Genomic DNA, 21,293 nt, shown 5'->3' with positions numbered 1-21,293 from the left:
CCGGATGCCCGCCTAAATATTATTTTTTTTAAAAAAGAAGCTGATGAAAGCACAAAGACCTAAGGAAAATGTTAGTGAGACCGAAGATTGTCTTTAACCTCCCTAAGGAAGCCAGTTACAGAACTGCCCTCCCACCCAAAGGGAAAGTCTGATCACAGCAGAAAGGCAGCCCCACCTTGTGACCATATAGTCATTCTCATCTCAAAAGATGTCCCAGTACAACCAACTGCAGCTCCATAAGACCCCTGAATCACCATCTTGTGCGTGTTTGTGGGCTCTGCCCTTAACCCAGCCCGTATCTCTCATGGTCCTTACAATAGCCTCTAGAGGAGGCAGGGCAGGTATTAGGGTCATCCCCTACTTCATGATGGTGGTGGTCATCATATGATGATGATGATGGCGGCTAACATTTATATAGAGCCTTTTATGTGTGGCCTCTTTGCTAAGCACTTTACAGTTTTTGGTTTTTGTTTGTTTTTTTTCGGGGCAATGGCGGTTAATTGACTTGCCCAGGGTCACACAGCTAGTGTCAAGTGTCTGAGGCCGGATTTGAACTCAGGTCCTCCTGAATCCAGGGCTGGTGCTTCATCCACTGTGCCACCTAGCTGCCTCCGCACTTTATATTATTTAACAAATGAAGTGAAGCAAGTTGAGTGAGGTCACACAGCTGGTCAGGACCAGGACTCAGGCCTCCAGCCTCCTGGGCCAGTGTCCTTTGGACGCCATTATTCTGCCTCCTTCCTCTATATGAATACAACAGAAACAAATATAGGTGAGGGTGGGGGAGGGGAGAAAAGAAGAAAAGATGCTTCCAGCGTCTTCTCTTCTGGAAAGGTCCTTCCCCTTGGACTTGTAGGATGAGGTTGTGACAGACATGACGGCCCTTCCTCTTGGCGGCATGGAAGGAGCTCTGGAGCTGGTGTCAGAGGACCTCAGGCAAATCCAAGGTCTGCTGCTTACTGCCTTCTGGCCTTGGGCCTCACTCTTGACCCCGGTCTCTTCCATATAGAATCAGAGACTCATGATCTTTGAGGTCACCCCTTCCAACTCTAAAACCTCTGACCCTTCCACAGGGAAGACCAGCGCTTGCAACAGCCTCGCCAAATACTACGGTGCCGCCTGCCTAACTCTTGATCTCATCGTGTTAGATGCTCTGTCAGATGCAAACAGCATGCCTGGACTCCGGGCCCGGGAGCTCTGCATGAGGGCAACCACTGAGCAGAGCATCCGAGACGGGGAGGAGTCAGTGAAGGATGCTGGTAAGTTCTGAGGATCCCAGCCTGAGGTTCCCTGTTCTTCCACCATACAGCCCTTGATGAAGAGAGAGATGCCTCATTACTGTCACCCTAGCTGCCTGTGAGAATGCCTGGGATTCAGAGCATGGTTTTGTTGGAATGCCAAGAAGGGCACACAGCAGGATAAAATCCTCCCACTGCTTCTTCCCTGCAGCCTAATCCCTTCCCAGATTTCCTTTGGAAACAACCAGACAGGACGTCTTGGTTTTCTCAAGAGCCAAAGAACAAGGGAGGGTCTAAAGATGATAATCAAATAGTTAGCCTTACAGCATGATGTTCCACTCTCCTTCCTCTGCATGAACATGGGACCCAAGGTCCACTGGGGCTCTTGTCACCCATGCACCTTCTTCAGAAAACCGGGAGAAAACAGAGTTCATCCCAAAAAAGTGACCATGTTCCATGGGTTATCTCATCCTGGGGTCACCTTCAGATGACTTTTACACCCAAAAGCTTCTTCCAGGATCCATAACCCAGTGAAGAAGGTTGTACCGTGCTCAAGGCTTTGGAAATCATTGTGCTATGAACTGTAGAGCAGGGAGAGAGAAGGGAATACTCGTCTTCATCTGTGCCCTGCAGGTGTCCCCAAAGTCTTAGTGTGCCCGAAGCCTTAATCATTTCAGAAGTATAAATCCTACAAGCTTACAAAAGGCAAAATCTGGAAGGTTCTTTATTTAACTTTTTAAAATACTGACATTTTTCTCATTAAAGTTCAACACAGGGGGCAGCTAGGTGGCGCAGTGGATAAAGCACTGGCCTTGGATTCAGGAGGACCTGAGTTCAAATCTGGCCTCAGACACTTGACACTTACTAGCTATGTGACCCTGGGCAAGTCACTTAACCCCCATTGCCCTGCAAAAAAAAAAAAAGAAACTGAGAAGTTTGGGGGCAGCTAGATGGTGTAGTGGATAGAGCACCGGCCCTGGAGTCAGGAGTACCTGAGTTCAAATCCGGCCTCAGACACTTAACACTTAACTAGCTGTGTGACCCTAGGCAAGTCACTTAACCCCAATTGCCTCACTAAAAAAAATAAATAAATAAAAATAAATTAAAAAAAAAACAAAGTTCAACACAACCACAGTCTTCTGCTAGTTATTACTCCAGTAAATTTTGAAAATTAGCTTAAAAAACAAACAAACACAATTTTCTTCTGCTGCTCTCAGTTATGGAAAGGATTGCATTTGTAATCCTAGCTTTAAGAGCATTCAACAAATGAGGCTTTGAGGCCTGGGTGACAGGTTTTTTGTTTGTTTGGTTTTTGTTTATTTTGCAGGGCATTGAGAGTTAAGTAACTTGCCCAGGTCACTCAGCTAGTAAGTGTCAAGTGTCTGAGGCCGGATTTGAACTCAGGTCCTCCTGACTCCAGAGCCAGTGCTTTCTCCACTGTGCCACCTAGCTGCCCCCAGAGTGACAGTTTTGATGGGGCCTCACAAGAAAAAGTCTAATGGAGGCAGATCAGGTGACCGAGGTAGCCAAGTAAAAGGGTCATACTTGCTGATTCACACTGGTCCACCACTCTGAGAAAGCCTCATTAAGAAACCATCCCATGTGCGGTGCAAAATGTCAGGGTGCTCCTTCTTGTTAAAATTTAAAATTTACTATTCAAAATTCACAAAAAAGAAATGAGCATAAAATAAATCTGGATGATTAAATTTCCAATTGATTTTTAAAAAATTAATTCATTGCATTTATACTTTGGATGTTATTAAAACTTAAAATAGCACAAAGACTTTGGGGACAAGCTATAGAAAGTTCTTAGAGTACTACAGTTCCCTAGGCCAAGTAAGGGGGTTGGACATTGATTCTGGCCTAGGTTTCACCACACGGCCTCATCTTGGGTCATTCATTGACATTCTTCTAACTACTTTCCATAGGCACGAGTTCAGACAGGTCTTGAACATCTTGATTTTTTTTAAAGGCACTCGTTTTCTGCAAGGCTCCTCTGCTGTCCTCACGTGATTTCATGAATGCATCTCTTCTCTTTCATTTTCCATTTCTTTGTAGCCATGATCACCGAGAGTTCCTTAGCACAGACATCTATAGGACTGTCGAGAGTGAGCACTGAGAATCTGGCCAAGCACACCTCTGAAGCTACTCTGGCCTCCCCAGAAACCCGAACCATCACCTCCAAGGGCTATCGGGGGAGCGTCGTTTTGACCACCAAGACCAAGTCCGACAGCCACGGTTCTGGGTCCCAAAAGCAGCATCATCAGATGCACCAGTCAGAAACGTCAGGATCACAGGTAAAAATGGGGCTCGTCCTTCCAAAGAATGCTCAGTATTCTCAAGCCCCACTCCCAGTAGTCCTGGCAGTCAGGTCAATTGTTTGTAGCCTTCTCTGTACCCCAAGAGTTTGAGTCTATTCTGCCCCATGCACGTCAGCTTAGTGTCCCCCCTCCCCCAAGTGACTTGAGGGCTTTTATCAATGAGTTGCTATCTGTGCATTCTGGGTATAGCGCCCATGCACTGCTGGGTTATTCTGATTTTGAGGTGAAAACAACTGCCCTATTGACCTGTTTGTGTTCCTTTGTTGGCCCTTAGAGCAGGACCCCACTGAATAAGAGAGACCAGAACTGGAGGGCATTTCAGTAACTCCCCAATATTCTGCGCAGAGCATCACGTGTCAGCAGGAAGCTTCCTGATGGTCTGGTAGCCAGCCTGGGATTGGAAGTCATACAGTCAGGCAATAGTCAACAATATTAGGGGCTCCCTATGTGCCCTGCAGGCACCGTGCTAAGCCCTGGAGGTACACAGACAGACAAAGATGATAGACCACTGAGCTCAGTTCAGAAACACCAGGTGAGCACATCCCAAAGCAAAGATGCCCTTCCCAGCTACAGTAGGGTGCCACGCTTAGCCCAGGCAGAATCGTTCCAGATGATCAATTCCTTTAAGAGCTTTTAAGTTATAAAAGTACATCTTCTTTCAAGATGAAACTTAAGGCTTTCATTGCTATTTTCATTCACTCAATGAATTTATTAAATGCCTCATATGTTGAGAACTCAGCGGTCAGCATTCCAGGAGAAAGAAAATGTAGGGAAGACATAGTCCCTCCCTGCCTTTAAGGATCTGACAAACAAGCAAACAGCTGTGGTAAATAAAAATGCGTACAGGACGTCATTGCAAGCATTGTGTACTTTGGGTCCAAGTTCCAAAGATAATGTGTTGGCATTCTATCTAGAGATAGGCGATTATTTGTTTTGATGAGAAATAGCCCGTTTTATTTAAGGATCGACATAAAGGTCCTTTCACAAGGTCTTTAGTATTAAGTTGTCCATGACTGGCCTATCTTACCAGTTGGAATTGAAACCTCCCTTTTGTCTAAATTAATTGCAGAATGGATGCTTCTGTGCGTCTCTAACAGCATTCTGTAGCTATGTAGTTCCCATGTAGAGAAAATAAAAGGGCAGTGGGTCAGGAATATTTGCTGCCTTGAGCTATTAATGAGTATGGAGGCTCATTGTTTAATTAACAACTCTAGAAATCTTAGCTCTTTCCATGCTCTGACTGACTTCACTCTCCAGGATCCCAGAGGAGCATCATCCAGGGCTCTCCAGGTAGGCCAGTATCTATGGAGGGATTGACTTCCCAGTTCTCCCATTTTGCAGATTCCATCCAGCCCCCTCACCTATACACCTATTCAGCTCCGGCTCATGGGCAGCTCCAGCGAAGGAGAAATGGGGTTCTTCAGCTGTGTGCTTCCTGAGGATTTACTGGTGCAAATCATAGAAGAGAGGATACAGGTACACTCAGCTCTCAACTGTGAGAAACTCTACTCTTGGGCAGGGCAAAGTCACAATTCTTCCATGCTCCAGAGACTTGGGGTCAGGAAGATCAGAGTTCAAAAATGGTCTCAGACACTTACTATCTGGGTCCCCCTGGGTGAATCACTTAACCCCTCTGTGCCTCAGTTTTTTTCATCTGCATGATGCAGGTAACAAAAGCATCTCCCCTGGCTCTTGTGAGGATGACAAAAGATAATATTGATAAAGCACTTAGCACAGTGCCTGGTACATAGTAGGTACTTAATAAATGATTGTCTCCTTCCTCCCTCACTTCCTTCCTTTTTTCCTTCCTTCCTCACAGCACTGGTGACATTTTTCTCATACACAGCCACCCTCCGGGTTGGGAGAATATCACCTTGTCTCCCAATAGTACATCTGCCTGCCTCCCAGGCTGCAAGCGTCTGACAGTCTCGAAGCCCCAACCCTCCTGACAAGGACTTTACCTGTCAGCGAATTGACTATCAGGCCACCTGGACCTGTTTACTATTCATGTTTTTGCAGACAAAGTGAGGAAGCTGCCTTCCAGCTCCATGGTGTTTATCAAAATGGAGCACATTTAAATGTGACAAGATTACCCTGCCTGTTCTCAGAACAGAGACCTCCATCACCAGATGCACCTGAGGTGCTAATCAGATTCTCCTCCTGATATGAAAAGGACAGAAACACTGGCCAGCCTGTGCCAGTGACTTACACTAAAGACTGTTTCTCCACAGTTAATGTTATTGGCTACAGAAACCATCTCAGGTAGTAATACCGGTTCTATGTGTAGGTCTTTTCTTAGACACCAAAGACTTCAATCAATCAGTCCAAAAGTCTGCAATTTCAATGGTATCATTGTTCTCTCCACCAGAGCAGGTTGAAACCCTTCCACACCTTAGTAATAACATGTGTTTCTGTGTTTTAAAAAACTTCATTAAAGCCATGCTCTTATTAATTTTTGATTAATAGAAATATATTTTCTCTTCTTCCTACCCCCCCACCCCCCCCCCACTGGAAAAAGGACAAGAAGAAATTCTTATAATAAATAATCTTAGTCGAACAAATCAAATTATCTCATTGGCTATATCTAAAAAATCTACATCTCATCCTATAGCCTGAGTGCATCCTCTCTTTGTCAGGAGTGACATCATCATGGATCCTTTGCCCCACGATGGTCTTGGGGGGCCATTGCATTGATCAGAATTCTTCTGGAATCCGGAGTTGTTTGTCTTTACTGTAGTGTTGTTATATAAACTGTTCTCCCGGTTCTACTTATTTCACTCTTCATCACTTTAGAAGTCTTCAAAATCATTCTCTTTATATTGGTGTCATGAATTAATCTGGTCTTGTTAGACTTCTTGCGATGAATATCTCCATATTTAGGGGGACCGGTCCTTGAACAGTAGGTATTTTGACTCCAGACTTATACTCAAAACCTTCCCAGACTGTGGTCTGCCAGCATAGTCTTCGAGACCCTGGGGTCAATTCTGTGCCAGATGAGGTACTAGGAGGGAACTTCATTGGAGATGGACATAGGATAGGATTGGGGATAATGATTATTAGACCTCTGATTTCATTGGCAAAGGGGGACTATTGGATCAAGAAACTCCCTCTTACCAACTCAGGTATGTGATGAAATAATGAGATTTGGCAGATACTCAAAGACCCACCTGGAGATTAATCTAGACTGATTGAATCAAGTGAGAGTGATTAACTGCTGATTAGCCTACTTCAAGTTAACTGGATTGTAATCACACCTTGAGAACACCTTCAGAACCAATGGATTTGGATGATGCCAACCAATCAGCTTGAAGCAGTGTGTAAGGACCGCCTCTGTTCCAGAACTATAAAAAGCTTCCACAGTCAGTTTGCTGGAGAGAGTTTGTGACTGAAACAGGCTTGTGGCAGAGGATTTGAGGAAGAACCAGACCAAGCTGGAACTCTAGGCTAAATAGGCTTTTTTCTTAACTTTCTGAACTCCATGGGAATATCTGTATGCTTTAATAAATGTTTAATGCCCAAGGACTGGTGCTAAAGCTTCTAATTTAAGGCGACCACAATTTAGATTTTAAACCTCACCAATGCACCTTCTCCTCAACTTAGAATCATAGATAGAGTTGTGACTGAAATAAGGTACAAAATGAGACATACATGTGGGCACAACCAGTGTAGACACAGCCAGTGTGGACATTTGTTATGCTCATCTGTGCATATTTTATTTTTCCTTTCTTTCCTAATTGGGTGAGGGGGACTTGGGGGAAGTAGAAGGTAGAGAGGGACTAGGAAGAGGGTTGCATCCCTTCCCCCAAAAAAGAAATAGAAAAGAAGGTTATTGAAGCATTTTTAAATGAACAGAAGAGAACAAATGTCCCAAAGGAAACACACACAAACATGACAGTTTGAAAGTCACAGGTGGAATGTACAGTATTATATACTTATGTGTCATTTGAAATTATATGAGAGTGCCTGTCCCTGTTCTAGGTTTTAGGAAGCTTAAGCTGGGGTTTCTATTATATAGCTACTTAGAAATTAGAGGCTACTGCACCAGTTTTGGAAATTAAGCATTTATTAAAGCATATTAAATGTTAGTAAAGAGAAAAGAGAGCACATTGCTCAGAAAGTTCAGAAGCCCTACATACTTAGATAGAAAAGAGAGATGGAGTGGGGACCGTGTGGCGGCCACTTCCAGTATAAAATCTCAGGATGGAGAGAGGCTTAGTGAGAAGAGCAGGGGAGATAAGAGACTGACCCCCTTCTCCTCAAAGATTTTATCCTCTCTCAGGTAGAGGTGGGTCACTGCACCTTGACCCAAGCTAATTGGCAAGTAACATTCAAGTCTATTGATTGGGATGACTTGAGGGTGGCCTGGGTGAGTTAACTTCCTTTAGGTAGTCAGGAAGGTCAATATACATTTCCTTTGCAATTTTCCTGACTCTGGGCTGGCCCTGCAAAACCAGCCAGAGTTCTTGTGTGTATGTGTGTGTGTGTGGGGGGGCTCTCTAAGTCCCTAAACACCCCATTATTAATAATTTTCTCACACTTACAAGGGAAAGTAATCTATAGATGCAACAAATTTGTAGTTTCATGTATGATCCTCTTTTTTGTTCTACTTTGTATATGAAAAGGCTAATTTTATTCGGTATTCGGCTCAGAATTTTTTAATATATTTTTTTAAATGCATAGTCTTAGAGACCAGTGCTGAAAGCAGCAAGAGTTAAGTGAATGGCCAAGGTCCCACAGTCAGTCCATGCTGGAGGCAGGATTTGAAACCTGACCTGGTGGCCAGGTTAGGTTTCTGTCTTTCAGGTGAACCACAAAAGAAGTATAACCTTTATCTCATGACACAAAGAGCTGGAGGGGAGGGCACTCTGGAGTATGGTCCTAGTCTTGTCTTGTAGCTCCCATCCAAGGAATCTGGGAAGTATATGCATAGTGCCCCCAGACACTGAGACTCACCCTTTTCAAGAACCCGATTCACAATATGGCAAAAGTTTTATTAGAGCAAAGAGGGGTTCCAATGGCAAAAACCTTTCCCTGAATCCTGCCTTGTATCACCATCTTCTAAGGTGCTCCCGGTCACTCAAAGTGGCTAAAAAGGTATCTCAGAAAGGTGTCTTCCAGGTTCAGGTTCAACTCCACTTCCCAAATAAGGGAAAAAGCATTTGTGAAGCACCTACTATGCGCCTAGCCATTGCTCTATCCACTATGACACCCAGCAGTCTTTCCTGATTCCCCCCAGTGTTAGTATTTCTCCCATCCTCCAACCATGACTTCATAGGTGTACTTTCTATGTTTCTCGTATCTGGTTATCAGGGTGCCTGTTGTCTCTCCTCAATAGAGGGACCTTAAGAGTCACTCAGGACAGGAATCATTTGCATTTTTCTTCTGGTGTTCCCAGAACCTAGCACAGTTACTGGCACCTAGTAGGTCCATGATAAATGCCTGTCAAATTGTTTAACAATGAACTTGCCTCTCTCTTGGCCTCTTTATTTCAGCTCAGTGACTGCTATCGAGGGGTAATATTTGATGGACTAGAAACTGTCTTTGCCAGGAATACAGCTTGTGCCCTCCAGTGCCTGCTCAGAGCCATCAACAACCGGGAGCACATATATTTTATCAATGTGGCTCAGGATTACAGTATCATGAAGGCTCGGGAGAAAGCCAAAGTGGAAAAGATAGGTAAGAATTCAGAATGGAAAAAAAATCAAGGAATTTTCAAGCCAGAAAAGATAGTCTAAGCTACAAAAGCCTGACAAAATGGTGGGTTGTGTGTGCTCTCTGTCTCTGTCTGTCTGTCTGTCTCTCTCCATCTCTGTCTCTCTCTGTGCATCTCTCTGTGTCTTTCTGTGTTTCTATCTCTTTCTGTCTGTCTGTCTCTCCCTTCAATGTTCCTAACCTCCACACAAAGGAATTATACTCCACATAGAGAGTAATTAGGGCTAAATCCTCAAGAGAAAAAGACAGAATGGCCCCCAGGCTCATGCCAGGGCTGGTTGTAGGCACTTAAGCCTCTCTTTGCCTTGGTTTCCCCAAGTGTAAAATGGAGATAATCATTGCACCTTCCTCCCAGGATTATTGTAAAGATCAAATGAGATAAAATCTATAAAGTACTTAGCACAGGATGCAGAACATAGTAGGTACCATATTAAGGCTAACTCTTGTTATTATCGTAGAGATTACTCAGGACAGAAATCGCAGGATCACAAAATTTGAGAATTGGGAGGGATCTTAGAGGCCATGTAGTCCAATTTAAACTCAAGAGGAATCCCCACTAAAATGGCTAGGTAAACTGTGGTATGTGAATGGGATGGAATATGAATGTGCTATAGGAACCATGGAAAACCTTAAATGAACTTGGACAAAGTGAAATAACACACAAAAAAAACAACAATGGAAACAGCAAACTTTAAAAACTGAAGTTAAACACTATGATTATGATAACCAGGCTTGGTCCTGAAGAAGATAAATGAGAATGTACCTCCCTCCGTCCCTCCCTCCCCTCTCTGCAGAGGTGGGGGACTGAGGGTATGGAACAGTATGCACACTATTGGCCTCAGTTGATGTGTTGGTCAGTTTTATTGAACTGCTTTTTTTCTCTCCTTTTCCATTCTTTCTTTATTTTTTTTTAGTGAGGCAATTGGAGTTAAGTGACTTGCCCAGGGTCACACAGCTAGTAAGTGTTAAGTGTCTGAGGCTGGATTTGAACTCAGGTCCTCCTGACTCCAGGGCCGGTGCTCTATCTACTGTGCCACCTAGCTGCCCCTTTCCATTCTTTATTAAAAGAGCCACTCTCTGGGTGGTGAGTGGGGGAAGGGATACATCAAGAAATGAAAGTGACATAAAAGCAGAAGATATTGATTAAAAATTTTCAGCAGAATGGGCCACTGTAGGAGGTGGTGGGTCAGACCTCACTGGGAGTTTTCAAGCAGATCTTGGAGGACCACTCATTGAGTAGATTTTCATGGGGATTCTTTGTTAGGTATTGATTGGAATAGATGGCCCCCAATTCTTACCTTCTGGGACTCTGAGACAAAGGAAATTAGGTTTGAATCCAGGTTCTATCATTTACTACCCATACAACCTTGGACAAAGTCACTCCAGTAATTTGATTTTTATTTCAAATTTTCCTTAGTATTATTATGCAGTTGATAGATATCAATAGTCATGAACATTTTCCTTTCCTTATTAGAAAAAGGGGCCTTCATAAGAAGCCAGGAATCCCCAGTATACCTATATCCATGCACACACACACATGCACACATACTCACGTATACATATATAAACAAAGACAGGGGTGTTATTTTCTGTTGTTTTGGGGGGTGTTTGTATATTTCACTTTTCATTCATATTGTCTATTTCATTCATTTTCCACTTCATATTCCATTCATACCTAGAGATGGTAGCCACTGGAGTTTATTGAATAAGGGGTGGGATGGTCAGACCTGTACTTTGGGAAGATCACTTTGCCATCTGAGTAGAAGACAAACTGGAGTGGGGAGAGACTGGAGGCAGGCAGACCCTCTGTCAGGCTATTGCACTAATCTGGGTGTGAGGTGATGAAGGCCTGAACCAGAGGGCTGACAATGTCAGAGGAGAGAACAGAATGGTTGTGAGGGATAAGGGAGTGAGGAGTCAAGGATGACACACTCTAGGTTGCAAATCTTAGATGACTGAGTGATCTTCATTATGGTAATAGAAAAATGAGGAGGAAAGGAAGACTAATAATCACACACTATAGTTTGTTTAGTCATTCCCTGCTTGATGTCATCTTTGCCAGTCAGATGTGTGAGTTAGCACCTCAAAGGTACTTTAATCTGAATTTCCTTAGTAATGATTTGGAACATTTTTCATATAGTTGTGATAGTTTGCATTTCTTCTTTTGAGAACTTCTTGTTCATATTCTTTGACCATTTATCTACTGAGGAATAGCTCTTATTCATAGATAATAATAATAGCTAACACTTATATAACACTTTATAAATATTACCTCATTTGATCCTACAAACAACCCTGGGAAGGAGGTGCTATTATTATCCCCATTTTACAGAAGAAGAAGCTGAGGCAAACGGAGGTTAAGTGACTTGCCTAGGGTCACACAGTCAGTCCATATCTGAGGCAGGGTTCTAATTCCAGCTCTCTTGATTCCAAATACTATGCCCTCTCCACTGTGTCATCTTGCTGTTTATATGTGTTTAAATCAACTATATGTATTGGACATCAGATATGAGAAATTTACTCAAAGATTTTCCCCAGTAAACTGTTTGCCTTCTTATTCTAACTGCACTGACTTTTGATTTTAATGTAATCAAAATTGTCCATTTTACCTCCCATGAGCCTCTTTATCCCATGATCTCTTCCCTTATCCATAGCTGTAAATGGCATTTTCTTCTTTGCTCCTCCGATTGATTGATTGATTTTTTGCGGGGCAATGAGAGTTAAGTGACTTGCCCAGGGTCACACAGCTAGTAATTGTCAAGTGTCTGAGGCCAGACTTGAAGTCAGGTCCTCCTGAATCCAGGACTGGTGCTTTATCCACTGCGCCACCTAGCTGCCCCTTTCTCTGATTTATTTATGATGTGGCTCTTTATATCTAGTTTGTGTGACATATTGGAGCTTATTGTGGTATGTGGTATGAGATATTGGTCTAAATCTAATTTCTGCCAGACCGTAACTTAATTTCTTTGGGCCTCAATTTCCTCATCTCTCAAATGAGGGGGGGTCTGACAACCACCATTTTAGATCTAGTTCCAATGATTCTATGAAAAGTACAGGGTGCTATGGAACTTCAGAAAGAGAGCTCATTTTCCTCTGGGGGAGAGTTGGTCAACCCGAAAAGGCTCCATGGAAGAGATGGCATTTAAACTGAACCTTGAGAGATTGTGGGATTTCTGTAGCCAGAGACAGCAGCATTGGCAAAAATGCAGAAATGGAAAAACATGGGATTTTTTCAGAAAACGTACAGAACACAGCTTGGTGTAGCAGGAAGAACCCCGTGTTGGGACCTGGGGGGCTGGGATGTTTGTGTCTGGGCTCTCCGATATTTCACCTCTTTTGTATGTCATCCATTCTTCAGACCTGAGCCTAAGTGACTAAAGATGCCTGGGGCTACAGGAGAGAAATCGCCAATGTTCAGCCAACAGACCTCGTTCTTTAGTTTGACCGTTTTGGTTGAATCCATGGGGTCACTGCAGTTTCTAAAGAGGAGAAGGGGCAGGCAAAGGAGAGAGGGAGAAAGGGGAGGGAGGCCTGAGTCTAGAATTCATGCAACTTGGACCAAGATTAAAGCTCTTCACAGCCATGCCATCTGCCAGTCAGTGTATCCTTCCCCCGGCCTGAGCCAAGAGACCCCAAGCCATCAACCAGCCTTTCCCTGGGGTTCACCGGTTTCCTCTTTCCTTCAACAGAGCAGGAACGCCAGGAAGTTATTGCCAGGGAGAAGGCTCGTCTGCAAAAGATGGACGAGGAGGACTATGATGCCCTAACGGAGGAAGAGAAAATGGTGTTTGACTTGGAAGTTCTGCAAGCCATTCGAGAACGAAAGAAAAGGTCTGTGACTCTTGAGATAACGAAGCCAGGCCAAGAGCAGCCCAGAAGGGGATGGGGGGAACATAGCGTATATATACCTAAGGCTCTGCCTCTGCAATGACACTCTGCTGCTTCCCAGTTCATCTAAGATTCTAAGGACCACTCTGACCCCCTGCTCCATCCCTCTCCTCCTTTCTCTTCCTGCATCCTTCAACTTTACACTATGCCCTCCCAGCAGCCAGCAGCAAGAATGGGTACAAGGGCAGAAGGACCCACAGCCTTTGTGCAAGAGCAGGCAAGGAGAAAGGACAGAAGAAACGTGAACCCCAAAGCCGGCCCTGTAGCCTTAATACAGAGCTGGTGAAGGGGAGCCCCCTCCCCCAAAGCCAGGGTTGCCAATGGAGTCTGGGTCATGAATGAACAGAAGAAAGAACATTTATTAAGTGCTTACTGCATGCCAAGCATTATGCTGGGTCTCAATATGTCTCTCACTAAGTAGCGCCCCGTTCTTCTTCCCTGGCCAATTGCAGCAGGGTGGAGTAATAGCTAATAGCTAGAACTGGTAGAGAGCTTTAAAGGCTTTACTAATATTATCTCATTTGATCCTCTCAACTCTGGGAGGCAGGTACTAGTATTTATATCCAGTTCACAGTTGAGGAAACAGAAGGAGAGAGTGGCTGAGTTGCTTATCCTATGATGGTCATACAATAAGTATCTGAGGTAGAACTCTAACTCAGGTCCAGAGTTCAGATTCCTGACTCCAGGTCCAGCACTCTTTCCAGCTGCTCACTGTCCAAACCTTGAGAAGCATAGAGTAGTCTCTATACCAGATTCCTAGCCTCGCCTGACCAGCCATCCCCTCAGGACCCCAGTATATTCTGGGGAAGATAGTAGGTCTCGTGATAAGCTGAGGAAGAGGAAATATAGAGAAAATTCCTGCTCTTCATTGGTTGGCACCTGATCTGCGACTTCAGGTCCTGGACGAGTGGAGGGGCTGGATCAATCAGACAGGAGATTCTAACCCAGGGCTTCCTGATTCGGTGCTCTAACCACTATGACCCTCTGTCTCACATTCATCTTGTCTATATTTTGTTCATTTGGGATCATGGGTTTTATACTGGCTCCTTTCTTGGATTTTGTAACTTGGGTGTTTGGGTATGTTTTGGTGACTTCTTGTGACATCATACCAATACCTTTCCCATCCCTCTGCCTTCCCTTTCACAGTTTAAAACCCTTTTGATTAGATTTACAAGATATCAGCCAAATATATTTCTTTTTTGAATTTTATTTTTTCCAAATTACACGTAGAAACCATTTTTAACATTTTAAATTTTGAGTTCCAAATTCTCTGCCTCCTTCCCTCCATTCCCCTCTCCCAGAGACAGTAAACAATCTAATATAAGTTATACATGTGCAATAATTTAAAACATATTTCCACATTTTTCATGTTGTGAAGGAAAACACAGACCAAAAAAAAAAAAACCATGAAAAAATAAAGAAAATGAAAGAGTATGCTTCGATCTGTATTCAGACTCTATCAGTTCTTTTTCTGGAGGTGGAAGCATTTTTTATCACAAGTCTTTTGGAATTGTCCTGGATCATTGTATTGCTGACTATAGCTAAGTCATTCACAGGTGATCATCATACAGTCTTGCTGTTACTGTGTACGATATTCTCCTGGTTCTACTCACTTCACCCTCCATCAGTTCATATAAGTCTTTCCAGGTTTTTCTGAAATCTGCCAGCTCATCATTTCTTTTTTTTTTTTTTTTTAGTGAGGCAATTGGGGTTAAGTGACTTGCCCAGGGTCACACAGCTAGTAAGTGTTAAGTGTCCGAGGCCAGATTTGAACTCAGGTCCTCCTGACTCCAGGGCCGGTGCTCTATCCACTGCGCCACCTAGCTGCCCCTAGCTCATCATTTCTTATAGCACAATAGTATTCTATCATATACCACAGCTTCTTCAGCCATTCCCCAGTTGGTGGCCATCCCCTCAATTTCCAATTCATTGCCGCAACACAAAGAGCTGCAGATTTGCATTCTTTTATGCATCCTTTGCCTTCAATGGGCAGCAGTCATTAAAATACCACCTAGGTGAGGGCAGCTAGGTGGCACAGTGGATAAAGCAGCAGCCCTGGATTCAGGAGGACCTGAGTTCAAATGTGGCCTTAGACACTTGACACTTACTAGCTGTGTGACCCTGGGCAAGTCACTTAACCCTCATTGCCCCACCCAAAAACAAATACTATCTGGGTTCTGTGGTCTTCAGTTTCTCACCCAAGAATCCTTAAACATTCAGCCATGTTTTCTAGGCTCCTTCTGGGAAGAACATTTGTTCCCACATAAATCACTAAAAGTGATCAGTGTTTATTTGGATGGTTAACAAGTATGGGGATATATTCTCTGTTCTCTCCTGAACCCAGCCCCACCCCATCCCCCAAGGTTGCTTCAGTTACCCCTCAGCAGCATCCTCTGGCCACAGCACCCTCTTCCTTTGCCTAGTATTGGGTGATCCCACATCTAACTGCACCTGTGAGTGGACTTTATCATTCCTTGGAGGAGGAGCAGCTACTCCCCCTGCCTCCTTCCATCGACCGTGAGAGAGCTTCAGATTTGTTTTTTAGCTCTGGGCATCTTTCTCCTCCTTCCCTTCTTCCGTGTAATGTTCTTGTCCTCTCAGGGCTCTTGATATAGGTCATTTCCTCTCTACATCTTCTCCTTCATTTCTATAGGGAAGCCCCTCCTTTATTTGGCTCGGTTTCCTTTGGGGAGGTTGTTGTTTTGATTTTGGGGGGAACACTTCATTGTCCTCCATAAACTAGAAAAGGGAGAGGCATTCTTAATTTCCTTCACCTTATGTTCTAACAGGAAGACCAGTCTGTACTATAAATATAGGAAAAAGGGATATTTTTTCAAACACCTGCTATGTGCCAGACACACTAAGTGCCTTACAAATATTATCTCACTTGATCCTCACAGCAGGTCTAAGAGGTGGGTGCTGTTGTTATCCCCATTTTACAACTGACTTGCCCAAGGTCACATACCTAGTAAGTGTCTGGGGCTGAATTTGAACTCAGAGCTTCCTGAGTCTGGCCCCAGCACTCTACACACTGTGCCAGCTAGCTGCCCCTAGATAGACTAGAGTGTGGCAGAAATACAGATATCACATATTCCATGAACATCATTGTACTTTCTCCCTGCTTTGCATTCTTAAGCAAATGAGAGCCTCAGTCTTTGTCTTTCATGTTCTCAGGGCAAGGAGGGTGATCTCGGTTTTCCTCATTAGCACCCTAATCACTCTTTACATCCTCACCTTCTCAGTACCCCCAGATGCCTCTCTGAGACTAAGAATTGAGGAGTAGGAGGTGCCAGTTTGCTCCCCATCCCAAGTGCCTTGCACCCATGAAATCATGCCTCAGACACTTACTAAAAGTTATGACCCTGGGTGAGTCATTATCCTTTCTGAGCCTCAGTTTCTTCATCTGTGAAAAGAAGGGGGTGGGCTTGAAGGCCTCCCTTTCAGCTCCAAGCCTGGCATCTTGTTTATTTTCCTCTTCTCCTTCAGACTGACCCCTTCTCTTTTTCTTCTCCTTTAGCTCACATGATCCTTCCAAACTCATTCTCCCCAAATTCAATCTCTGGCCTCCTTCATGAGTCCAAAGCCTGCACAGACCCTTCTCCAGCCTTTTCTGCTATACAACCTGAGCCTCTAGAAGTAGAAAATCAGAGCACCTGGTTTCAAATCCAGGCTCTGCTATTTGCTACCTGGTGACCTTGAGAAAGAAAAGTGACCTCTGGAGCCAGTTTTCTTCCCTGCCAAACAAGGGAACCAGAATAGATTCTTTCTGAGATTTCTGCCAGTTCCCACTCCTGGGAGCCCTCCACTATGGAGAAATCTTAGATACTTAGGAAATATTGATTTAGTTGAATTGGATACACCTCTTCCTTATACCTCCAAAACTTAGGAGGGTCTGTATGGATTCGGAAGCTAATAATTTGCTACAGATAAGAAGCATGTTTTAAAAAATAGACACCTATAGATTGAAAAGGAGGGGGTGGAACAAAAACTACTATGTTTCAGGCAACTCTACAAGAGTAGGAGTCACAGTCATGATATAAGATAAGGCAACAATAAAAATTGAGGCTGTTAGAACAAGGACACATTATATTATATATTATATTACTATATAATATATTATGTTACATTTCATATATAATTCTATATACTATGTTATATAATATACTACATGTCATTTAATGTATACTATATTATATCACATTAAAAGGTACCACTGAAAATGAACATACACATAATAAACATACACATCAAGTAGCATGTCATCTAGGTTCCAAAAAGAAAAATAAGGTGAAAGATAACACACTAATAGGAGGCAACTAGGTGGCACAGTGGATAAAGCACTGGTCATGGATTCAGGAGGACCTGAGTTCAAATCCAGCTTCAGACACTTGACACTTACTAGCTGTGTGACCCTGGGCAAGTCACTTAACCCCCATTGCCCTGCAAAAAAACAAAAACAAAAAAGGTAACACACTAATAGCAGGAAATTTTAATATTCATTTCTTAGGGATATTAAATAAGCAATAAACAAATGCAGCAGAAAGATCCACAAACAAGAAAATATAAAGCTGCATAGATTGATAGAAAAACTCAATTTATCTGACCTATGTTAATTTCTAAGTGGGACTATTTTTAAAATACTTATACTTTTGTGGATATTCTTTTTTTTTATTTTTATTTTTTTGCAGGGTAATGAGGGTTAAGTGACTTGCCCAGGGTCACACAGCTAGTGAGTGTCAAGTGTCTGAGGCCACATTTGAACTCAGGTCCTCCTGAATCCAGGGCTGGTGCTCTATCCATTGCACCACTTAGCTGCCCCCCCCCCTTTTGTGGACATTCTAACTGCTCTGAGGGAAAAAAAGAAAGTAGTGCAACCTCCATTAACTGCACTATTTGTCAATAGGTTATGATTAATTGATTGCAGGATTTTGATGATCATATAAGAATTTACCAGAAACCCCTAATCTTGACCCTTGCTAGAAACTTCTAACATCTTTGTAGAACCATAACTGGCATAAGAAATCAGGACTTTTTATACCAGGGTACCAACAACAATAACAACAACAGAATATAGCAAGAAGGATTAGTTAAAATAGGAAGTGGGGCAGCTAGGTGGTACAGTGGATAAAGTACTAGCCCTGGATTCAGGAGGACCTGAGTTCAAATCCAGGCTCAGACCCTTGACACTCACTAGCTGTGTGACCTCGGGCAAGTCACTTTAACCCCCATTGCCCTGCAAAAAAAAAAAAAAGTTAAAATAGGAAGCTCTATAATGTTTCTAAACATTTACCTGTAAGCCACCGTAGTAACTAATATGCCCCCACATCACAACTGAATTGCTCTTAATTACTTCTTATAATTTTCACCTAATGATTTAAAATAATGATGATTTTTCTTGCTGCTTGCCACAAGCACGAAAATTGTTGGTTATGTCTATGTGTTTACATTTCTTCCTTAGAAAATACAGATTGCTAACCATAATGGACCCTCTCTAGTAAAACGTTTCTTGTAATGCCTGGGTTTCTTGTAATGTTCTGGGTATCGGTTTTCATTGTATATATGTAGAAACTATAACAGATTGAATTTAATCTTTAGTGGTAACAGGACATCCTTTTAAAGTTAATATAAATCCCAGATATCAACTTGTTTCCCAGACATAGGATTCTTCTGCTTTCCATTCTTTTTTTTTTCCTTTTTTTTTTTTTGGTCAGGTCAACAAAGGTCAAGTGACTTGCCCAGGGTCACACAGCTAGTAAGCCATTCTTAAGCAAGTGAGATCCTCAATCTTTGTCTTTCAGATTTTCAAGGGGTGGGGAGGTTGGGCTTTTTCAGGTCTCAGATTTAGAGCAAGAAGAAACCTCAACCAACCCCCTTATTTTACCAATGGGAAAACCGTGGGATCCCTTAGGATTCCCCCCTCCTGAAGTACTCTTCTAGAATTCTGTTCTCTCCATGTGATATCTCCCAAACTCTAACCATATTTAATTTGCCAGCCAACTGATGGTCACAGTGATAAGTGGCACCTTGAAGGGTGGGGGTTGGGAGTACCAGAGGGGAGTTAAGTTCTAAAGTCAGTTGTGTGTAATCGGACACAGAAGGTCTCCAGGGTAAGCATCTCGTAACATGTTGGAAGTGTAGAAAAGGGATAAGAGCTGAGTTGGCAGTTGGGGCATCAAGTGCCTTGAATCAAAAAATGCTGCTGCTCCTTCCAGCATCCCTCCACCACCTCTCTTTCTCATGGGACCCCCACCTTCTCCTCTCTCCTCCCCTGAGAGTCAGTGGTACTAGAGAATTTTGTGTACAGAACACAGCCTTTTACTGACATCTATACAGAAATGAACATAGTGATGACATCTCTCACTTTTTTCTGGGCTAACAGTAGAATTTGAGTGTCTTAGATGCACTTGGATAGAGACATTCATAATTAGAGTTCACTGTATCTTGTGTAACTTCTTCGATGTTATTGAAAGACAAAATTCTTAGAAAGTCAAGTTGGGAACTTATGGGTTGCTTTGTTTTAGTAGAGAGACACCTAGGAAATCTGGAGAGCTTAAGTGCCCCTACCCATGGTTGGCCCCGTGGGCTACATGGTTGGTTTGATTTTCATCTATTTCAAGAAATCACCGTCCAACTTCTCCAGCAGGCTTGTTGATTGATTGCCTCTTGAGTGAGCCTGCCCTCCTTTTGTATGGTTCTGTTAGAATCTCTTCCCTTGTCTATGTAGCAGCCCTTAAGAAACTAGAAAAAAAAAAACCTACCAAGCTCACCCTCCCTCCTCCAAGACTTCTCTTCTTCAGGTTAAAAATGCCCCATCCTCTAAGATCATGTTCTCCACACCTCCCACAATCCTTGGCACTCTCCTCCATTTGTCTCTATCTTTCATAAAATGTTGTCACTTACCTTTTGCTCCTAACATAAAAACACAGAAAGAAAAAATCCAGTTCATTACATTTTCTCTTAGTTGCATTCTGGTTAAGTGAAATCTATTTACTGCTATTAGAAGCAGCAAGGTGGTACAGGAGAAAGCTTTGGGCCTAGAGTCAGATTCATATTTGTCTCCAGGCATTCACTGGCTATGTCACCAGGGCCAAGTCTCTTAACCACTTGGTGGTTCAGTTTCCTCAACTAGAAAATGGAAATAGTTATAGCACCAGCCTCTCAGGATTATCCTGAGGATCAGAAGAGATAATATGTGCTTGGCACATAGTAGGCACTTATAAATGCTTATTTCCTTCTCCCTTTCCTTCCTTCTTTCCTTCCTTCTTTCCTTCCTTCCTTCCTTCCTTCCTTCCTTCCTTCCTTCCTTCCTTCCTTCCTTCCTTCCTTCCTTCCTTCCTTCCTTCCTACTGAGAGCTGGCAAAGATATCTACTGATAATTAGGGTTTCCATTAATCTAGGTCTCTGTCCCCACTATGACCAGAACATTCTGGATGAATGAGCATGGGAAATAAACTAGAGATAAGATTTTTAAAAAGAAAAGAAAAGCAACTAGAGATACTGGATTGAAAGGCAGTGTGGCATGCTATGCAGACCTTGTCATTTCTATCCTGGTTCTGCCCTGTCTTAGCTATATGACTGTGGATGAGACAACCCATTGAAGTGTATTTCCCCATCTGTAAAATGTGCACACCAACCAATTGCTCAGCTTACCTCAGGAAAGCATTTTGGAAAGCCTTATATGAATAAGAATATTTATTCATAATTAAACGTCCCTCTCCCCAGGAAACAAGAGAAATTAGCTCGGGAGCTCCAGGAAAAGAGAATACAGCAGGAACTTGAACGGCAACGGGAGGAGGAAGAGATGAAAAAGAAAAACAAAAGAAAGCAGCGAGAACCCATCAAGGAAGAGGCCCCAGCAAAGAAACTTGCTGGCCAACGACAGACGTCACAGATCCAGGTAGTGGATGGACAGCAACAGTGCAGACAGACAGCGGCAAGTGGTAGACAGTGCTAGGCAGAGGACAGATGGTAGCAAGTAGTAGACAGCCAGCCAGCCAAGGGCTTCCAGATTGAGTTGACAAGCCTTGGTTTAAGTCCAGGCCATGGGGCCACTGGATCCTTGACTTTGGGCACATCACATCAAGCTCTCTGAGTTTCCCTTTCCTCTTCTATATAGCCTCCCTGAAAGGAAGAA

At 43.2% G+C, this 21,293-nt stretch overlaps 1 protein-coding gene across 1 annotated transcript in view; it reads left to right on the top strand.

The window, feature by feature from the left end:
- HYDIN (HYDIN axonemal central pair apparatus protein) overlaps positions 1-21,293 on the top strand; it is a 589,624-nt gene that overhangs the window by 457,324 nt on the left and 111,007 nt on the right. Inside the window, 6 exon segments of the mRNA XM_043981230.1 lie at positions 1,074-1,259; positions 3,297-3,535; positions 4,901-5,035; positions 9,052-9,235; positions 12,961-13,102; positions 20,882-21,056. Coding sequence (XP_043837165.1) covers positions 1,074-1,259; positions 3,297-3,535; positions 4,901-5,035; positions 9,052-9,235; positions 12,961-13,102; positions 20,882-21,056 — 1,061 coding nt within the window.

This window comes from Dromiciops gliroides, chromosome 2, assembly GCF_019393635.1.
Source record: "Dromiciops gliroides isolate mDroGli1 chromosome 2, mDroGli1.pri, whole genome shotgun sequence".
Taxonomy (NCBI): Eukaryota; Metazoa; Chordata; class Mammalia; order Microbiotheria; family Microbiotheriidae; genus Dromiciops; species Dromiciops gliroides.
This window is presented reverse-complemented; position numbering and strand designations above follow the sequence as displayed.